This window comes from Limulus polyphemus, unplaced genomic scaffold (assembly GCF_000517525.1).
Source record: "Limulus polyphemus unplaced genomic scaffold, Limulus_polyphemus-2.1.2 Scaffold2126, whole genome shotgun sequence".
Taxonomy (NCBI): Eukaryota; Metazoa; Arthropoda; class Merostomata; order Xiphosura; family Limulidae; genus Limulus; species Limulus polyphemus.
The window spans coordinates 149,632-169,283 of record NW_013667736.1 but is presented as its reverse complement, the minus strand read 5'-3'; the positions used below and the strand labels follow the sequence as shown (position 1 = coordinate 169,283).

The following is a 19,652-nucleotide window of genomic DNA, read 5'->3' as shown; positions in this document are numbered from 1 at the left end:
GAGTTTCTGTGTAGATATGGACTTACCGAGTTTCTGTGTAGGTATGTACATATGGAGTGTTTCAGTTTAGATATAAACTTATTGAGAGTTTCTGTGTAGATATGGACTTACTGAGTTTCTGTGTAGGTATGTACATATGGAGTGTTTCAGTTTAGATATAAACTTACTGAGAGTTTCTGTGTAAGCTTGTAACTTACTGAGAGTTTCTGTGTAGGTATGTACATATGGAGTGTTTCAGTTTAGATATAAACTTGTGTAAGCTTAGAACTTACTAAGAGTTTCTGTGTAAGCTTAGAACTTACTGAGAGTTTCTGTGTAAGCTTGTAACTTACTGAGAGTTTCTGTGTAAGCTTAGAACTTACTGAGAGTTTCTGTGTAAGCTTGGAACTTACTGAGAGTTTCTGTGTAGGCATAGATTTAGTAAGAATGTCTCTGTAGGTATGGACTTACTAAGAATGTCCTCATGGGTATGGATTTACTGAGGGTTTTTGCTTTATCACTCCCCTCAATCTTAAAAGTTGGTTTCATGTTATACTACGTTCGATGTTTTATGTTACAATATCTCCGATATTTCGTGTTAGACTTCGTACGGTGTTTTATGTTACAGTACGTTCCGTGTTTCATGTTAGACTACATTAGACGTTTTGTGTTAGACAACGTTCAGTGTTTGCTGTTGTAATTAGAGTTCTTGCATCCTTTGTTATAATTGAAGTCAATCTATATTTTAACTTACACATCAAAGGTTTCTGTAGTTCGATACATCATACAATTCACATACAGATTACTCTCTTTACTTTTATATTTTATTTGATAATGTTTTGTACCGTTAATAAATTCACCATTTAGTTGCTAGTACTCGTTGTTTGTGGCTTACGTAAATGTGTGTTTCCAGAATTATTTCCATCACTTCTAACAGACATTCTTCAGTTCCATACACCCCTAAATGATGTATTAAATGTAACACACAAGCCTGTACTACAGTTACTTAGTCAGAAGTGTAAGTAACTGTAGTACAGGCTTGTGTGTTACATTTAACATATCATTTAGGGGTGTATGGAACTGAAGAATGTCTGTTAGAAGTGAGACATTCTGTATTTCTTGCAATGATGAAACATATATTTTCTCATAAATGGTATGCAAACTTTGACAGAGGGTTTTTATAATGTGTATATATATATATATACTCTACTCTAGGAACTGGTATCTTCGGGACAGGAGGAGAGGAACTGGCGTGGAATTGGGATCGCCCTACTTGTTATTATCATAGTTTGTGCCCTTATTGTAACAGCTGTTATCCTGCTCAGCCCAGGTAAGCCCATTTCATCCTCTAATTCGATGTTCAAAGCCATTTGAGTTATTGTTTATCTTAAAAATTCGTGATTGTGTTCATTTATTCTTTTTTTTTTTGTACTCCAGAAGAGTAATACTTTTAAAAATCGCGATATATTTATTTAGCATATAACAAGTCTCCATTTTGATTTAGGTTGGACACGTCTATTTACTATTTCTATCCTGATAATTCTTAATATACTGTGCTTTATATTTTGTCAGCAATACAAACATGTTTCTCTTCATCTTTTTCATATGCAAAAAGAAAAAAAAATACTCACCAAAAACGTGTTTTTACGAGATATCGAATTATATCATGGATGACGTTGAAGCTATCGAGGCAAGACCAATATGAGAGTAAATTATCACAAGACATTTTCTGTAGTGAATGATCCAATAGAAGCTTCCAATAATATCATTCACATTGTCTGTGACCACGAGTGACCCAGTAATGTCATTCACATTATCTGTGACCACGAGTGACCCAGTAATGTCATTCACATTGTCTGTGGCCATAAGTGACCCAGTAATGTCATTCGCATTGACTGTAACCACTTTTGCTTCCATATTATTATTATTATTTTGTTTGTTTCTCTAACAGGTAACGAAGGTCCCAAGGTTAGGAATCCACGGCTCAACTTACTGGAAGTTGTATATGGTAGTTTAACACCGAGAAGGTTTAATGGAACGTGGATATCTGGTAAGGATAAGATTGTTTGATGTACTTAAAAATAGCGCCGAAAGCACAATGTAGGGAGAGTTAATGGTTTTTTATTGTTAAGCACAAAGTTATACAATGGGCTATTTGCGCTGTGCTTTCAGTGGCTATTGAAACCCGATTTTTCACGTCGTAAGCCAGTAGATTTACCGCTGAACCACTTAGGGGTTGTAGAGGGAGGAGGAGATCATAGTTGACAAGAAAAATCAAGCTTATTAGAAGTGCCTCTATCGAAGATATATTAAAATAGGGGAAACGTTTATCTGGAAAATTTTCTTTTACAATAGTAACATATGCTTATTTTGTTGTAGAGGGCGCCCAGGTATGGTGAAAATCAAGAAAAAACATAGGAAAATAATCAGTGTAAAAATAAACATTATAACGACCAAATTTCATGGCCTTTTGTTTTTACCTTAATACTTTTATCTCATCTTTTCGAGTCCAGCTACAACATTCATTTTAAAATCTTTATGGGATTATAAAGCATCATTATGTCTGCTGACTCTCCTGCTTGTACTGGAAAAGGGGGGTCTTGGTTCCACCAGTTCCATCGCCTATGCTTAACATATATTAAATTTACCTATTATACAAATGAGTATTAATATATATATATATATACAACACATTTGTATAATCTTACGATCAGTACACTGAATATTTCTCACATAAACGAGCTTGTTTATCATATATACATTGTCAAGCTCAGGGTTGAATTCTCAACAAAAATGTGCCGGTACTCATGTGCGCATGCGCATACAACAATGGCTTTTGATCTCATATGGAATTTATAATATAGTTTACTAAACTAAAAAAAAAGACGATATATATACAATCATTGCTTTCATGGCTTTAGAGAAACAAATATATACTAAACAGGCAAATTACTTGAAAATTTCTTAATTATAAACTTGCTTCAGATGTCGCTTTTTTCTTGCTTCCCATTCTATCGAATGACAAAAAGACAATATACGCGCCAACATCAACGGCGAGTGCCGACTAGTCACAGCGCATCAACCAGTAAAACGTGTCATTTGGATATATTTATCGTTTTTGACCAATCATACAAAGCGCACAGCTATTAGAGGTTAACCGATTGGTGTAATAATGACTGACGTTGAAGCTGCTAAATAACTTCTCATGATTTTGTTGACAACACAAACTAACGTTATTAGGTCATGCATTGGTTCCTTTGAAGAATGTTTAATGACTGTTTAGATTCTGTAAGTCGTGACGTGTCTGCTTTCTGACAGTACGATGGGAGGCATAAAGGTTGGATGGTGAGTATCGATCGATGAATTTAGAGTAGTAATTAGTCAAGTAGTTAGTCAATAGATGAATATAAGAATTCTTGCTTCAGACTCATAAACACGACAGATTAATAGTTTGTTTTAGAACGAAAGTTCCATGATGGCTATTTTGAACTGACAGTCTAAAGGAAAGGCAGATAATCAGTAGTACCCGCCGCAAACTCTTGGATACTCTTGGTTTCGCCCCCCCCCCCGACAGATTAATCAGCAAACAAAATTATATAAATAGATCGATATAATCGGTTAGCATATCTCCCCCCGAGAGATTAATCAGCAGACAAAATTATATAAATAAATCGATATAATCGGTTAGTATATCTCCCCCCCTGATAGATTAATCAGCAGACAAAATTATATAAATAGATCGATATAATCGGTTAGTATATTCCCCCCTCGACAGATTAATCAGCAGACAAAATTATATAAATAGATCGGTATAATCGGTTAGTATATCTCCCCCTCTCCCCGACAGATTAATCAGGAGACAATATTATATAAATAGATCGATATAATCGGTTATTATATTTGTTTGTTTTGTTTCTTGTTAAGTACAAAGCTACACAATGGGCTATCTGTGCTATGCCCATCCCGAATGTCGAAAGCCGGTTTTTACCGGTATGAGGGCAAATTGGTTAAAAAGAGCGCGAACTTTTAGATAAATCATATTATAATTGTTCTTGTTTCCATTCGTAGCTAATTCTGTACTAAGTAGAGAAAGGATCAAAAGAAAATTATCAAGTATCAATATTGAAGATAGTTAATTCACATTAAAAAATAAACGATAAAACCTTAACGTTTTTGACAGACAACTAGTCGTTATCACTGGTATAATTTGGTAACTTGACTTTGTTAGCACCCATACAGTGACTTAAGTTTAATTATTAACTAGTAACTATTTCTTTTATAATTTAAAAAATATGATCAAACAGATAGTATTTAATTATAAAACTCTAACAGTTAGTAATAGAGTTTTATAATTAAATACTAACTGTTAGAGTTTTATAATTAAATACTATATGTTAGAGTTTTATAACTAAATACTATCTGTTAGAGTTTTATAATTAAATACTAACTGTTAGAGTTTTATAATTAAATACTATCTGTTAGAGTTTTATAATTAAATACTATCTGTTAGAGTTTTATAACTAAATACAAACTGTTAGAGTTTTGTAATTAAACACTAACTGTTAAAGTTTTATGGCGCAAAGCAATAAGGCTATCTGCGCCAATCGCTAACTGAAAGAAATAGTTATAAATTATTAATTACACTTGGTGATCGTATAGGTTACTGTAACCGTATGGCTCAGCGGTAAGTCTGAGGGCTTATAACGATAAAAATTGGGTTTAGATACTTATAGTGGGCACAGAAAAACAGCCCATTGTGCTTAATAACAAACTATTCAGTTTCTTCGATCACAATTAAACAATTAGTGTTAATATCAGAAATCTGAACTAAATTAACAGTTTCTTTAATCGCACTTTTCATTGTTACTTCTGTTGTTTGAAAATTAGGTTTTAGTTTCTTTTAAATCGATGATAGTATTAAATTTAACTATCAAAATATAAATATAGAATTTTGTTATCGACTTACCGAATAAATTTACCTAATTCAAGACACGCTTCATTTAATCGATGGGATGAAGAAGTTAGAAACTGTAACAGACTTTATTCGTGCTTAGCCACGTGATATAAACGTGTCAATTACACAACCTGATAGTGAGATTAAAATATAAGTAGAGGCGACTTACATGAAATAAAAAGGAAATTATTCACTAGTTTATATTCACAGCAATCTAACTGTTTTTTTTTTCTATTTCCAGAAAAAGAATTTATTTACCGAGATTCTGATGGAACCCTTATTTTATTCAACGCAGAAACGTTAAATAAAACAGTCCTCTTGTTAAATACAACTTTTGTAAGTAATATTTTATCTGGACTTTTTAAATTACTGTGCCGCTTTAGTAATGCATACAGAGGGAGAGTTGAATAAGTTATATTAAAACGGTTTTGAATACGCAAATCACGAAGTCTCATGATATTCAGTTACGATAGAACAGAATGTATCAGGATTACATGTTGACATTGTTTGGCGTGACGTACGTAGTGTGATGACATAGATAATTGATCACTTTGGGGAAGGGTATGTAACAGCTTTTTCAATCCCAAAAGATGGGCTCAGATCGGAGACTTAGATTCTGCAAAACGGATATATCAATTGTACTTAATTACATTGAAATACAAAGGAATAAGGATCAACATGGAGCACCAGTACCCTCCAGAAAGAGGCCTGCAAGAAGTCTTACTCCAGCCCTAGTAAGTAAAGTGGGACGTCTTGTAACGGGTAACAATCCATGAATGCAAAGTAAAGGGATAAAAGCCGTCCACGTGTCTAAATTAACAGTATGCAACATCGTTAAGAAGGTTTTGTTTGGAGAAGCGACACAAATCACAAGTATAAAGGTTGTTTCCCAGACATATGTGTGTGTAACCATACATACCTCCAGGAGTTGGAGTATGATACGGGTTATTCTCAACAAAGACAAACCAATCAACTCGTCGTACGCAGCACCTTTGGATTTCTCTGCGTTTGAACTATTGAAACAGGAGCTGGAAAATCTTCGTCCTCGTACGCTAGATAGAAAGCATTCGGTGTGGAGTGGTATGCTTTGGACATGTAAACCTTATGACGGAGGTTTTTGCACCTACACTACAGAGCTAGTTTCTAGAACACAAACAACCGATAGAGTATGACTGTACTCGGCATCATGGACTGTAACTACGTGACGAGTATCCAAAATTATTTTAATATAATTCATGTACTGAACCTCTTATTTAGTTATCGGGGCTCTCTTCAGCAGTTATTAGTTTGTTGAAACTTCGTTTCCATGTTCTATAGTCTATATTTCCAAAGTTTTCTTATCCAATTTGAGATGTAGTTTTGCGATACTTGAATTATTTAACACCCGTCAACCAATCTTAAAACCTCTTTATGAATAACATTGTACTGTATAACTTATTTTTTGGGTTCTGATATTTTGTTATACGTTTCATTGTCTATAGGATTGAATGTAAAACTATAAAATGCATGAGTATATAACGTTTTCATATGGTTTAGCCTTTTCATATTTAACAAAACTTACCAGTGACCACAAACAGTTAACCCTTAAGTTATGAACTTGTTCTATAGCAGGTGGGGTCTTCTTACTGCTTTATCTTGAGTAAAGAACTGACCAAAATAATTGTGTGAAATAACTAACTTTTTATGTAAACTATACAGAGGTTAAAACTAGTAATTGGTACGATTAATTACAAAGTTATTTTTTGTGTGACTGCAACTAATAAAATCATGGAACAACAAGCAGGTTGGTGCTTCATAAACAGGTAGGGTGATATGGACCCTACTTTGTGATTCTAGAGGTGAAACGGACCCTATTTTGTGTTTCTAGGAGTGACACGGACCATATTTAGTGACTCTATGGTTGATACTGACCATACTTTGTGATTGTTGGGCTGATACGGACTCTACTTTGTGATTCTAGGGGTGATACGTACCCTAGTGTGTGATTCTAGGACTAAATTTTAGTTCACTCTGTACTTTTTAATTACTTGTGCATTTATTTTTAATACCGGGACAATATAAAGTAACAATTCACTCTGTTAAGACACTGTAAAGTAGCAAATCAGTATTCAGACATTACAGGGTAACAAAAGAGTGTTGAGGGTAAAAAAGTCACCGAACTTGGTGAATTCAAGCTTCTCTAAGGAATACAGTATGTCAGTTATACTGGCTCAACCTTTATATGAAGTTCCTTTTGCCAGAATATTTGCTGTTATTTCGTGATGTGGCCTTAAGCAGTATAAACGTATATATAAGATAGCCTTTTCATATAACAATAGTTCAATCTATCACGTGAACGTACCATTATCAAGTTAACGTGGATTTACTTAGAATAACAGAGTTTATCCTAATACAGTTGTTTACTTTTCATGATTTTGAAACTATAATAAACATATATTGTTAGTTTCTAAAACGCAAGTCAGGTTATTTCACGAATAACTGTAATCGACGCTAAGATAAAACTACTTTGTAACGATTGATTTGATTCGACTACGACCTGCTTATTTGATATTGTATTAATATCTGTAATACAAAAAGAAGTAAGCCTGTTCATTTCTAAACTAAAATATCAAAGAAATGGGGGTTAGTAAAGTACATGTATAGCTTAACTAAACAAAAACATAGACATTATTGCATATAGCTACCTCCCACTCCCCCAAACAACAACAACAACATAATTATTGGGTATAGTTTAACTACTCCAAGAAAAGAGAGGTATTATTGGATATAGCTTAACCAACCCGAAAAAGAGACTTATTATTGAGTATAGTCTAAATACCCCCCCCCCCACAAAAAAAAGAGATATTATTATTTGGCATGGCTTAATTTGAATACTTAAATAACTATTGTATTACATTTTCGTTTAACTGTTTGGTTTGCAGCCCACATGCTGTACACGTTTATTGGGTACTCAGTAGCCGTTACTTTGTAATTTGGGATTTAGTTCTCACAATGTAATTTCTATGTCTGCACAGTTCTCAAGCAAAAGCCTTCTTGATGTCGTGATGCTTTCTAAGTTTGTTCTGTTTTTGAGAATGCAGCTAACATTGTTGCAAGATCATTGCTTTAATTCTGAAGATTTTAGACTAGAACTATGACCCTCAAGTACCAGTAGCAATAGTAATTCTTTAAAGTATACTAATTTTAAGGCAAGTATAATAAAGACTTGGTCAAGTTTTAGTTGTTTTCGTCAGTTTTGTTCTAAACTAAGACACAAGATTTCGTCAACAAGCAGCATCAAAACGGGAACCGTTCAGCCAAAAGCACAGACCATCCTGTGGTACCTGGACCATTCTGTGGTACTTGGACTTCCTATGTGGTGTTCTCCAACAAGATACCAGCGAGATAGCATCAGCAGTTCAAGGACACGAGATCAGTGGATTTTAAGAGGAGTGCTAGATAACCCAGCAAAATGAAGAGATCACATTATGGACAAAAAGGGACCATTTGGTTCAGTAGCTGAATTACTGCACATGTTGGAAAACTTGTTCTTTCAGCATTTGGAAACTATTGGTGGTGTTGGTAATTTTTTGCTTCTTGCAAGATTGAGCATCATGGATACTGATGGTGGTGTTGGTAATTTTTGCTTCTTGCAAGATTGGGCATCATGGAAACTGATGGTGTTGTTAGTAAATTTGCTTCCTTTAGTATTGGATATCATGGAAACATCAACAACATATGTAAATTTATTATTACGTCTAGTCCATAAGAAGTGTATTTAGGTTAAACTTTATAAGAAATAATGAACATGTTTTTTGTTTTGACAGAGGCTCTACGATGTTTACAAATATAGTTTGTCAGCCGACAGAAAATACGTATTGCTTTCTTATGCTATTAAAAAGGTGAGTTATACGTTTGATAGTAATATAAAAAAGAATCTCTTTTCTAGGAGATGAAGTTTATTTGGAATAATGCATTCGTAGAGACCGTGATATCACTAACTTGCGGTTCTATTCTAACTGTAGATGCTATTGATTTTTGTTCTTAGTTTATTTGGGATTTTTCCTTCGCTCTTTAATTGCTGTTACAAATTTTGTTTGTTTTTACAGACTACTAACTTCAGTCTTTACACATGTCACTAAAATACTTTTTTAATGCCCAATAAAGTCAGTAATAGCGTCGTAAACTGCCAAGAATAACATATATGTGATAAGTAAAAAAAAACATATTTGACACAACATAGTCAATCCTTGTGCTCTTCTCGGAAGAATAACTTATATAAATACCATTAAGAACATCTTTGGTAAGTAAAGTACAAAACGTAGAACATAACATTCTTTTCAGAAGAGTCCAGAATAACTTATCAAAGTGCCATTAGAGAACATCTTTGGTAAGTAAAGTACAAAACTTATAACATAACATTCTTCTCCGAAGAGTCCAGAATAACTTATCAGAGTGCCAATAGCGAACATCTTTGGTAAATAAAGTACAAAACTCAAAATATAACAAAGTGCCCTCTCAAACCCTACGTACTTTTCAGAAGACTCCATAACGATCCGAGAGAGAGCTTGCGACTTAAATGTAAAGTAATTAAAAGATTACATGAGTATGTCCCTGTATGTCCCTTCTTATTTTATGTCCCTTCTTATTGGTAAAGTAATTAAAAGATTACATGAGTATGTCCCTTCTTATTTTATGTACCTTCATCAGTATCCCTGATATTACATGAGTATGTCCCTTCTTATTTTATATACCTTCATCAGTATCCCTGATATTACATGAGTATGTCCCTTCTTATTTTATGTACCTTCATCAGTATCCCTGATATTACATGAGTATGTCCCTTCTTATTTTATATACCTTCATCAGTATCCCTGATATTACATGAGTATGTCCCTTCTTATTTTATGTACCTTCATCAGTATCCCTGATATTACATGAGTATGTCCCTTCTTATTTTATATACCTTCATCAGTATCCCTGATATTACATAAGTATGTCCCTCCTTATTTTATGTACCTTCATCAGTATTCCTGAAAGCGTTTGTACCGGAAATTTGCGATACATCGTGGTCCTTATATTATGAGAATGATCTGTCCAGTTTTATTTATACAATTCAGGAAGGTAGGTCAGCACGTGCAATTACTGTACACATTCAATGTGGGCGTGCCTCTTCTGGTTTATATGTATTTCTCGTGTACGTTACTGTATCAATTAATATCAGATTAATTTAATCCTTTTTTTTTATACAGTCGACTATGTTTCGTCTCAGCCCAGCATCGTGGTATAACATGTATGATGTTGTATCAATATCATATGGTGGGCTAAAAAACAAACAAAAAACGACCAATTACCAAACGGATTGCATTTTCTTTACTGACTAACACACAATGATGTAATTATACAACCCCATCCATATGATGTTAACCCTAAAATGTGTATAACGCAAAACGATGTAGTTTGCATAACCAAAACGTGTAATTTCTTTTTTCACTTTGACATCAGTTTTTTTTAAAATAATATAAGTTATGTTTCCAGTTATCGACTGTACTTGTTGTTATAATGTATATAAGTTATGTTTCCAGTTGTAGACTGTACTTTTTGTTAAAATGTATATAAGTTATGTTTCCAGTTGTAGACTGTACTTTTTGTTAAAATGTATATAAGTTATGTTTCCAGTTGTAACTGTACTTTCTGTTAAAATGTATATAGTTCGAACAAAAATTAAAGTATTTTATTAGCAATTTGTTTGAGCACAAATAAATAGGATCAGAAAAAAGGTTGAGCCTTAAAAAACTCTAGCGTTTTTGACAGGTGTCCTTTTTTAACGTCTGCTTCTGAAGAAGAGCCATCTATCGAAAGAACTAGAGACTCAACCATTTTATAATTGTTATAAGTATTCTGTTAATATGTTTCCTCTTTTCAGAGATTTCGATATTCGTATACAGCGAAATACAAGTACTTTGACATCCAAAACTAGTAAGTACAGTTTATTACAGACATTATTAACACTTACGTAAGTTTCTGGAATATTAAATTTCGATCGTGTTCTTTCGCTATTCTTTTTATAAGAAAAACTAGAACGAGGTGTTGAGTAACAAGAAGGTTCTCATCGTCTAAATATATATTTCTTAGAGCAATTTCTGTAATTTTTGCCAGAGCACGAATTCGGCAATCTACTCTTACGATTCTTGTATCACAGAATGTCTTGTCTCAAAAGAATACGAATTTGCAACAGACGATAAACCCTGCACCTCCAAACCAATCTTAAAATGTATTTCAAGTGAATAAATTATGACATTGAAAATTTGTTGTTGGTGGTGGTATTTAGCTCTATTTGCGCTCTGTCCAGGTTGATATCCTGAATATCCTCTCGGAATATTCTAAACAATATCCTGGAGATTATCTAATAAATTGATATTTTATTAGGTAATCTCCAGGATATTGTTTAGAATATTCCGAGAGGATATTCAGGATATCAATTTATTAGATAATCTCCAGGATATTGTTTAGAATCCTGAATATCCTCTCGGAATATTGATATCCTGAATATCCTCTCGGAATATTCTAAACAATATCCTGGAGATTATCTAATAAATTGATATGCTATTCGATAATCTCCAGGATATTGTTTAGAATATTCCGAGAGGATATTCAGGATATCAATTTATTAGATAATCTCCAGGATATTGTTTAGAAGATTACGAAAGGATATAATATAGGACCTTGGGGAAAACCTATTTTCAGTGAGTACTTTACGTGTCTCACATTTTGACGTTGTGTTTTACTTTAATAACACTATAACTATTAATATTTTACTTATATGAAACTATTTATTCCCCGGGATAAGTTAATTAGGGTACTTTGTGTTATATTTCTTCAGGTTGGAACGTGCGGAGCTTGTGATAAGTCTCTTAAATGTTTCGCTTTAAACGTAACAGTTAAAACATATAGATTAAAGTTCAAATGGAATTTATTGTTTCAGGACAAAATAAAGGAATTCCTCACACAAGGAACTTATGACGGTGTTTTATTGCTGTGTCTGCTAGTATTCGAAACTATTTTTTCCATTAGTTTCCAAAGAGTTTGGAAACAGTTGGTAGTTCCCCGATGAGGCAGCGGTAAGATTACGGACTTACAACACTAAAACCTGAGGCTCGATCCCCGTGGTGGACAGAGCACAGATGGCCTATTGTTTAATTTCATGCTAAAACAAACATATAAATAATTTATTGAAATGTTGTATTTTGTTCTTTAGTATTTAATTAGTGTACATTTATGCGTTGCTGTTTTTTAGGTTTTCATGACCAGAATTTATCATTTTACTTCAGCATTTTGGTTATAATAGAAAATTCAGTAGCATAACGTTAGTCATGTAGCTGGTGATGGAACAAAACAGTAAACTTTTAAGCTAATAAATTTGATCTTCTAGCCAAACCTCGCCACTATTACCAACTGAAGATAATGCTGAACTACAATACGTTGAATGGGGGCCCACTGGTAGTCAGCTGGTGAGTGGTTCTAGTTTAGTTTTTTTTTTAAAATAAATTTAGTTATTTATCAAGCCAGTTTTCAAATTTCGTTAGACAACATTGGTTGCTGATTTATCCTTTTTTTTTTACGTTTTATCACATTTCGTTCTGTGTTTATAGTTAAAACACTAAATAACGATATTTAAGACATGGTCATTAACTCAACCAAATTTAGTTTATATACTACGCACCAGTGCCATTGATTGCTTATTGATTAACATATTTTGATTTTTTTTATGATTTTCCTCAGGTTTATGTAAGAAACAACGACATTTTTTATATGGCCTATGTAGGAGATATCCCTCCAAAACGTATAACCAGGAGTGGGGTGGATAGAGTGATTTTTAACGGTATTCCGGACTGGGTTTATGAAGGTATTTGGAACTTTTTCTTATATTTCAAAATTCTTTCGTGCACTAACAACACAGAAATATTCCTTCTCAGGATTTCCCTGAAGATGGCAGCAGATTAGCAGCCGAAAAAAAAGACCAAAAACTAATTAGTATCTAGGTGTATAAATAAAAATGTTTATAAAATTTACGAAATTTAATAAAATGTAAAAAACAATAGTTACTAATTAATAATTAGTCTCAGATAACAGTTAAAGCAAGTAACCATGACAACGATTATTTTTATTACTGTACAAGGGTATAAAATGACATTCATTTACTTCTGAGATGAAAGTTGTGAAAATCGAGTTTTATTCTGAAGGCCTAAATTGGTGATTCTGTTAATTTGTTTAAATCCTGTTTTCACGTGCTTGAATAAATTATGTAAATGTAAGTTGAGGCTATTTAAAACCAGTGTTATAATGATAACAAAAAAGACTCTAATAAAGTAAGAACTTTCCATACGTTAATAACTAATTTTTAAACGTATGGATTATACACGTTATTTCAGAGGAAATACTGGGCAATACCAACTCCATCTGGTGGTCAGAAGATGGTACCAGGCTGTGTTTTGCATCCTTTGATGATAGTCGCGTGCCTGAAGTTCAGTATCCCTGGTATGGAGATTATATGGATGAAAATAACATTCATCAGGGTCTAGTGAAAATCAGATATCCTAAGGTAACTTGTTTTTATTGAGAACATTTATATTATCGGTAGTTTGTTATCTGTACAAGTATTAGAGACTTCAGCGACCTCTATAAAGCATGATTACAGAGTCACTTAATACTGTTTTTTTATCGTTGTAGAAAATATTAACCGTAGTGCTGAACGTTGTTGCTGACACAGTTTGTGATTCCAATGTTGTATGTGGAAAGCAGTGCTTCACTGCCATTCTTTCAAAATACTTGAACGCGCCATGTAACAAAAGTAGATTATTGAGGGCGTTCGTTTATTAACACCGAGTTTTTCTGGACGAATATTCAAGATGATAAATATTGCGGTTAATAATCTAGCTACACTAGCTGAACAACAGAGTTGATTAACCTCGGGGTTAATAATGCAGGTAGTCTAGTTGAACAACAGAGTTGATTAACCTCGGGGTTAATAATGCAGGTAGTCTAGTTGAACAACAGAGTTGATTAACCTCGGGGTTAATAATGCAGGTAGTCTAGTTGAACAACAGAGTTGATTAACCTCGGGGTTAATAATTCAGGTAGTCTAGCTGAATAACAGCATATTAAAAATAGAAGTAAGTGAACCTGAATAACCTTGACTTTAACCTACTGACTAAAGAACAACAAACTAAAGTACCAATACAACACAACTCTTGGTGGCTCCCTCTACTTTTATTTCGTTTGATGCTCAAACGTTATAGTTAAGTATTTCCCAGAAGAAGAATAGTGAACTATCCGAAAGCGCTCGAGTTTTGGGTCTCGTTTAAAAACCATTACAACTTTAGTATGTAATCCTATTTTATCTTATCGAACTTTATTTATTTCAAAGGTAAACAATGTGTTAATATAGCCATTTTCTTCCAGCCAGTAAAAAACAGTCTTACACAGGTAATTAAGATCTTCTTTATGGCTCAGTTCCTATTGATATAAAACATTTTCGTCAGTTATAAGTCACGTATAAGAAGTGACTTGTTGTTGAACTACAGAAGTTCGTAACGAATACAAATTATAAATGGGAATTCTATTCGGTCAATCGGTAAATATTTGTTTTTGATCTCCGAAAGCATCATTTTGAATGCTCTAACCATGACATTTTACAAGAGTTGTGTATGCAAGTTAAAGGAACTAGATTATTGGTCAGTTTTGTCCTGAATATATTATTATATTGATGCTAAGTAATTCTAAAATCTTGCAAGGCGTCTTCGAAAGGTTACGTCATATCCTTGAATATCTTGTTTCGTATTCTGACAAACAGTAGCAAGTTACAGAAAATATTTTAGTAAATCAATTAGTGCGTATAAATTTAAAGCAATGTTATTTATGTCCTTACAGCCAATTACTAGAAACACTTTAACAACAAGTGTTTTGGTATGGACATCTTTCCAAGCTGGCGAAGCATGATTGTAATTAATTATACTTGTCATAATGCATAGGCCTAATATTAATGTCTCATGATAAGAATAATTCTGTTTAGCAACATTTCTGTTCCATCGGCAAGTAATCTTAAGCAAATGTTTTTCTTGAAGCCAAGTAAATCTCATCCCGTTATTTTACATAGAATTAAAGCACTTATGAGTACTCACATATACTATTAGTGTCAAGTAGTAAAACCTAGGCTACCAAAACACGCTTTTTACCACTTTAATGCTACCTACTTCTTACAGCCAGGTACGGAAAACCCGTTAGCCACGTTATGGGTTGTTGACGTCACTTTTACGTCAAGTATCCCCGCTCCCAGAAGACTTCGTCCTCCAAAAGAAATACAAGAAAGGTAAACAACTGTCTATAAATAAAGTATAATTTTCAAATCGTCCTGAATGGATTTTAAGCGACCGAATCTCGTTATTTCTTTAGTTTTATCGAAAAATTTATTTATTGTAGCTCGATGTACATTTCACACATAAAAGACAGAGTTTGAGGTTATTTAAATTTGTAGTTAGATTTAGTAATGGAATCCATTGTATAGTTCATTTTAAAATGTACGTCCACGTTTCTGCGTAAGAAACTCGCACTTATTCTACGAACTTACGATTGAAAGTAAAGTATAACAATAGTTGTAAATTTAGGTTTAGAAGTTGTTATAAAAACAAGTTAACTGAAGATGACTTTGTTCCACTTTCCTCAAAATCAGGTGTGTAGTTTAAACCAAAACATAAGATCTACAATCGAATCTTTTAACAGATGTTGTCATAATGACCTAAGCCTATTTTTAATTAGCTAGTACACATCAAACTACGTAAAGACCCAATGGAGAGGAAATACATCATTTACATCAACGCTTGAAAATGTGGATTTTAATAAACTGAAGAATCCAAAGGTTAGAATTCAAAACATAACAGACATACAGTTCTCTGTAATAGCCCATCATGCCCGAAAAGAAGATCATACGATAAACTGGAATAAATAATAGGATAGGAAACACAAGAGAAAAAGAAAGAGAAAAGACGCTTTCTACATCCACTGAAACTGAGAAAACACAAATACCCTCCCCCCTTGGAAATATTCAAATAATTAATTGATTCAGGGTCTAATGGGGTAAGGGAAGTACCTTTCCATCAAGAGGACCCAGGATCGAATCCCAACTACTTTCCATATATAAAAAGTCCTTCTCGTGACTTCCTGAAAACAAAAGCAGATTAGTAGCCGTAACATAGGATAAAAATTACTTATTAATTAGTTTGAACTACCCAAATATTGGCTAACGTCTAAAGTCGAATAGTGAATCACTCAACAAGCTTGAACTAACTAAATATTTGGTAACATTTGCATTCGTCAAGTAATGAAACGTTCCAGTCCAACTTCTGCCGATTTCTTGAATTTACTCGTTATTCTTTGCTGCTTATATTCATGTTGCTTCCATGCTGCAATGTTATTCACACATAGCAAGTTAAATAAACCTCATTACTTGATGAATGAGATACTTTTAGAGAGAGGGTCCTCTACGGCTTTTATACTTATGTTGGATCAACGTCAGTGCCGCCTCCATCTTGGAGCTGTGCTAATTTTTTCCCCATTTCCTTCAACTACATAGAAATCATGTCTTGATTCACTAAGTTACTAAAATATTTTATCAGAATTCTGGTCAGAAAAAAGGACAGTTATAAAATTTCTCTAATCCTTTTGTACTTAGTAACATGACAGTTTCAGAAATCATTCAATAACGGTGAAGTGTGACATCGTCTGTACTTAGTAACATGACTGTTTTAGAACCCATTCAATAACGGTGAAGTGTGACATCGTCTGTACTTAGTAACATGACCGTTTTAGAACCCATTCAATAACGGTGAAGTGTGACATCATCTGTACTTAGTAACATGACTGTTTAAGAACCCATTCAATAACGGTGAAGTGTGACATCATCTGTACTTAGTAACATGACTGTTTTAGAACCCATTCAATAACGGTGAAGTGTGACATCGTCTGTACTTAGTAACATGACCGTTTTAGAACCCATTCAATAACAGTGAAGTGCGACATCGTCTGTACTTAGTAACATGACCGTTTTAGAACCCATTCAATTACGGTGAAGTGACTTCACCGTTATTGAATGGGTTCTAAAACGGTCATGTTACTAAGTACAGACGATGTCACACTTCACCGTTATTGAATGGGTTCTAAAACGGTCATGTTACTAAGTACAGACGATGTCACACTTCACCGTTATTGAATGGGTTCTAAAACGGTCATGTTACTAAGTACAGACGATGTCACACTTCACCGTTATTGAATGGGTTCTAAAACGGTCATGTTAATAAGTACAGACGATGTCAGTGATATCGTTTGTACTTAGTAACATGCCCGTTAATGTTACAAGTTATTACCGGAGAGTTATTTTTTAGTGGCTCAGAGACAAGTGGAATTATAACTCTAAAAATCGGATTTCGATACCCGTGGTTTGGCACAGTACTAATAGCTATTTTGTAGCTTTGTGCTTAACAACAAACAAACATTTTCAAAATATATTTATGGGGTATACATGGGCCTCATCAGTCCTGCACAAACATTCGCTGGGACACATACAACACAGCGGTTTTGGAAGGGTAAATAGATGAGAGAATAATTCACTGGTAATAGTAAAGTCAGGATTGTATAAGTTTCAGATAAAAACGACCGTTTTAAGTTCATTCAGTGTCTTGTCAGTTATCTCGTATATAGCGATATGACAGTACACAATTTTGAAACACCGGAATTGTGTCACAGAAATTTTGAAGCGACAAAAAGAAGTACTGTTGAAATTGTAGTATCATAACTCTGGGAACGTGGAGTAATTCTCACGTGCTTCTCGAACTTATTTGTATTCGACTACCGCACACGTTTAAAACTAAGCAAAATTAATTGTCTTTAGGTAATATTAAGAATTGATCACTATATAGATCAGAACTAATAAACTTGCATGTAAGTTATTGAGGTCAATTCTGTAAGACACATTGACTAGAAGATGTTAGTCATAAATCAGTACACAAGAAAACTAAAATCTGTAAAGATTGGAATATATTGAATCACTAGCTGGGTACCTTGATATTAACGATATTACTGACCTTTTATTATAGCCTGAATTAAAAGTGCAAAAAAAGAGAGAGAGAAAAAAAATCGTACTTTCATTTTTACAAGTAATTTATACAGAGCAGGAAAGATGTCGTACAACACCAGGTTTCCGCTAATTAACATGTTTTGCTTTATACAGAGAACACTATTTTACCCAAGTTAAGTGGATTGATAGAAGCCGACTAACAGCCGTCTGGCTACGGAGATCCCAAAACTTTTCTATCGTCAGTATTTGCCACGAATGGAGCGGATGGGCGTGTGAAACGGTGGGTATCGGACATAATTTTTGTTTTATGTCTTTAACACTCTATTAGCTCATTGGTATTTCATTAGTGAATTGATAAGTACAGTTTCAAGCTGCTAATGATAATCTGATGTCTGTTTGTTTGTAATTAAGCACAAAGCTACACAATGGGCTATATGTGCTCTGCCCACTACGGGTATCAAAACCCGGTTTCTAGCGTTGTAAGTCCGCAGATATACCGCTGTGCCACTGAGGGGCTGATAATTTGATGATAATTTATAAGAGGTAATTATAGATCATTTCGAAATCATTAAGACAATACAGTTTCAAGACACCATTTAGAATCAAGACATTAAGACAGAACGAAGCCTAGAACTACTATTTAGAACCAAGATATTAAGACAGAACGAAGCATGGAGGTACTATTTAGAACCAAGACATTAAGACAGAACGAAGCCTAGAACTACTATTTAGAACCAAGATATTAAGACGGAACGAAGCCTGGAGGTACTATTTAGAACCAAGACATTAAGACAAAAATAAGCGTAGAGGTACTATTTAGAATCAAGACATGAAGACAAAACGAATATTGGATGCACTATTTAGAACCAAGACATTAAAACAGAGCCAATACATTAAGAAATAATGTACAATGAACACTGTATTCAATAGCCTTGATAATGGTAACTGTGTTACTGAAACTAGTCGTCTGAATAAAGAGTTTATCTTTCATTGTGCAAAAAATTCGATCTTTTTTTACCCTTGATAATGGTAGCACAATGTTTCTGAAACGAAATTGTCCACTTCTTAATTGAAGTAGAAAGGTTGGAATGGTTTATCATCAGCAATGGTAATTATTATTATTATTATTATTTTATTCTATTTTTTGTATAGAACATTCCTTTTATTTCCCATCTTTTGTAAATGAGAAACTTTCATATTTGCAGAATTTGGAAGAGACTAGCACCACTGGTTGGGTGGAAATGTATGAACACCCTGTTTTTACTGCAGACAGTAAATACTATTTTCTTCGACTTCCTGTTAACGAAGGCGACTTTGGAAAATTCCGCCATGTTGCCATGATAAGTGTTCAAGTAAGTTGAAGTAAGGAACTTAAGATGAAAATACTGTGTCACGGAACGTGCTTAATACCACTTATAGTAAATGTAATGTAAGGAATTTAACATGAAAATACTGTGTCACGGAACGTACTTAATACCACTTATAGTAAATGTAGTGTAAGGAATTTAACATGAAAATACTGTGTCACGGAACGTACTTAATACCACTTATAGTAAATGTAATGTAAGGAATTTAACATGAAAATACTGTGTCACGGAACGTACTTAATAC

General features: G+C 33.7%; 1 protein-coding gene across 1 annotated transcript in view; it reads left to right on the top strand.

Moving 5' to 3' along the window:
• The window catches only part of LOC106466026 (dipeptidyl aminopeptidase-like protein 6), a 57,484-nt gene that overhangs the window by 24,286 nt on the left and 13,546 nt on the right, over positions 1-19,652 (top strand). The window contains exons 2-12 of the mRNA XM_022393988.1: positions 1,195-1,309; positions 1,931-2,029; positions 5,175-5,269; positions 8,740-8,814; positions 10,839-10,891; positions 12,345-12,423; positions 12,695-12,818; positions 13,345-13,514; positions 15,175-15,281; positions 18,195-18,321; positions 19,247-19,393. Coding sequence (XP_022249696.1) covers positions 1,195-1,309; positions 1,931-2,029; positions 5,175-5,269; positions 8,740-8,814; positions 10,839-10,891; positions 12,345-12,423; positions 12,695-12,818; positions 13,345-13,514; positions 15,175-15,281; positions 18,195-18,321; positions 19,247-19,393 — 1,191 coding nt within the window. The remainder of the gene's footprint in view (positions 1-1,194; positions 1,310-1,930; positions 2,030-5,174; positions 5,270-8,739; positions 8,815-10,838; positions 10,892-12,344; positions 12,424-12,694; positions 12,819-13,344; positions 13,515-15,174; positions 15,282-18,194; positions 18,322-19,246; positions 19,394-19,652) is intronic.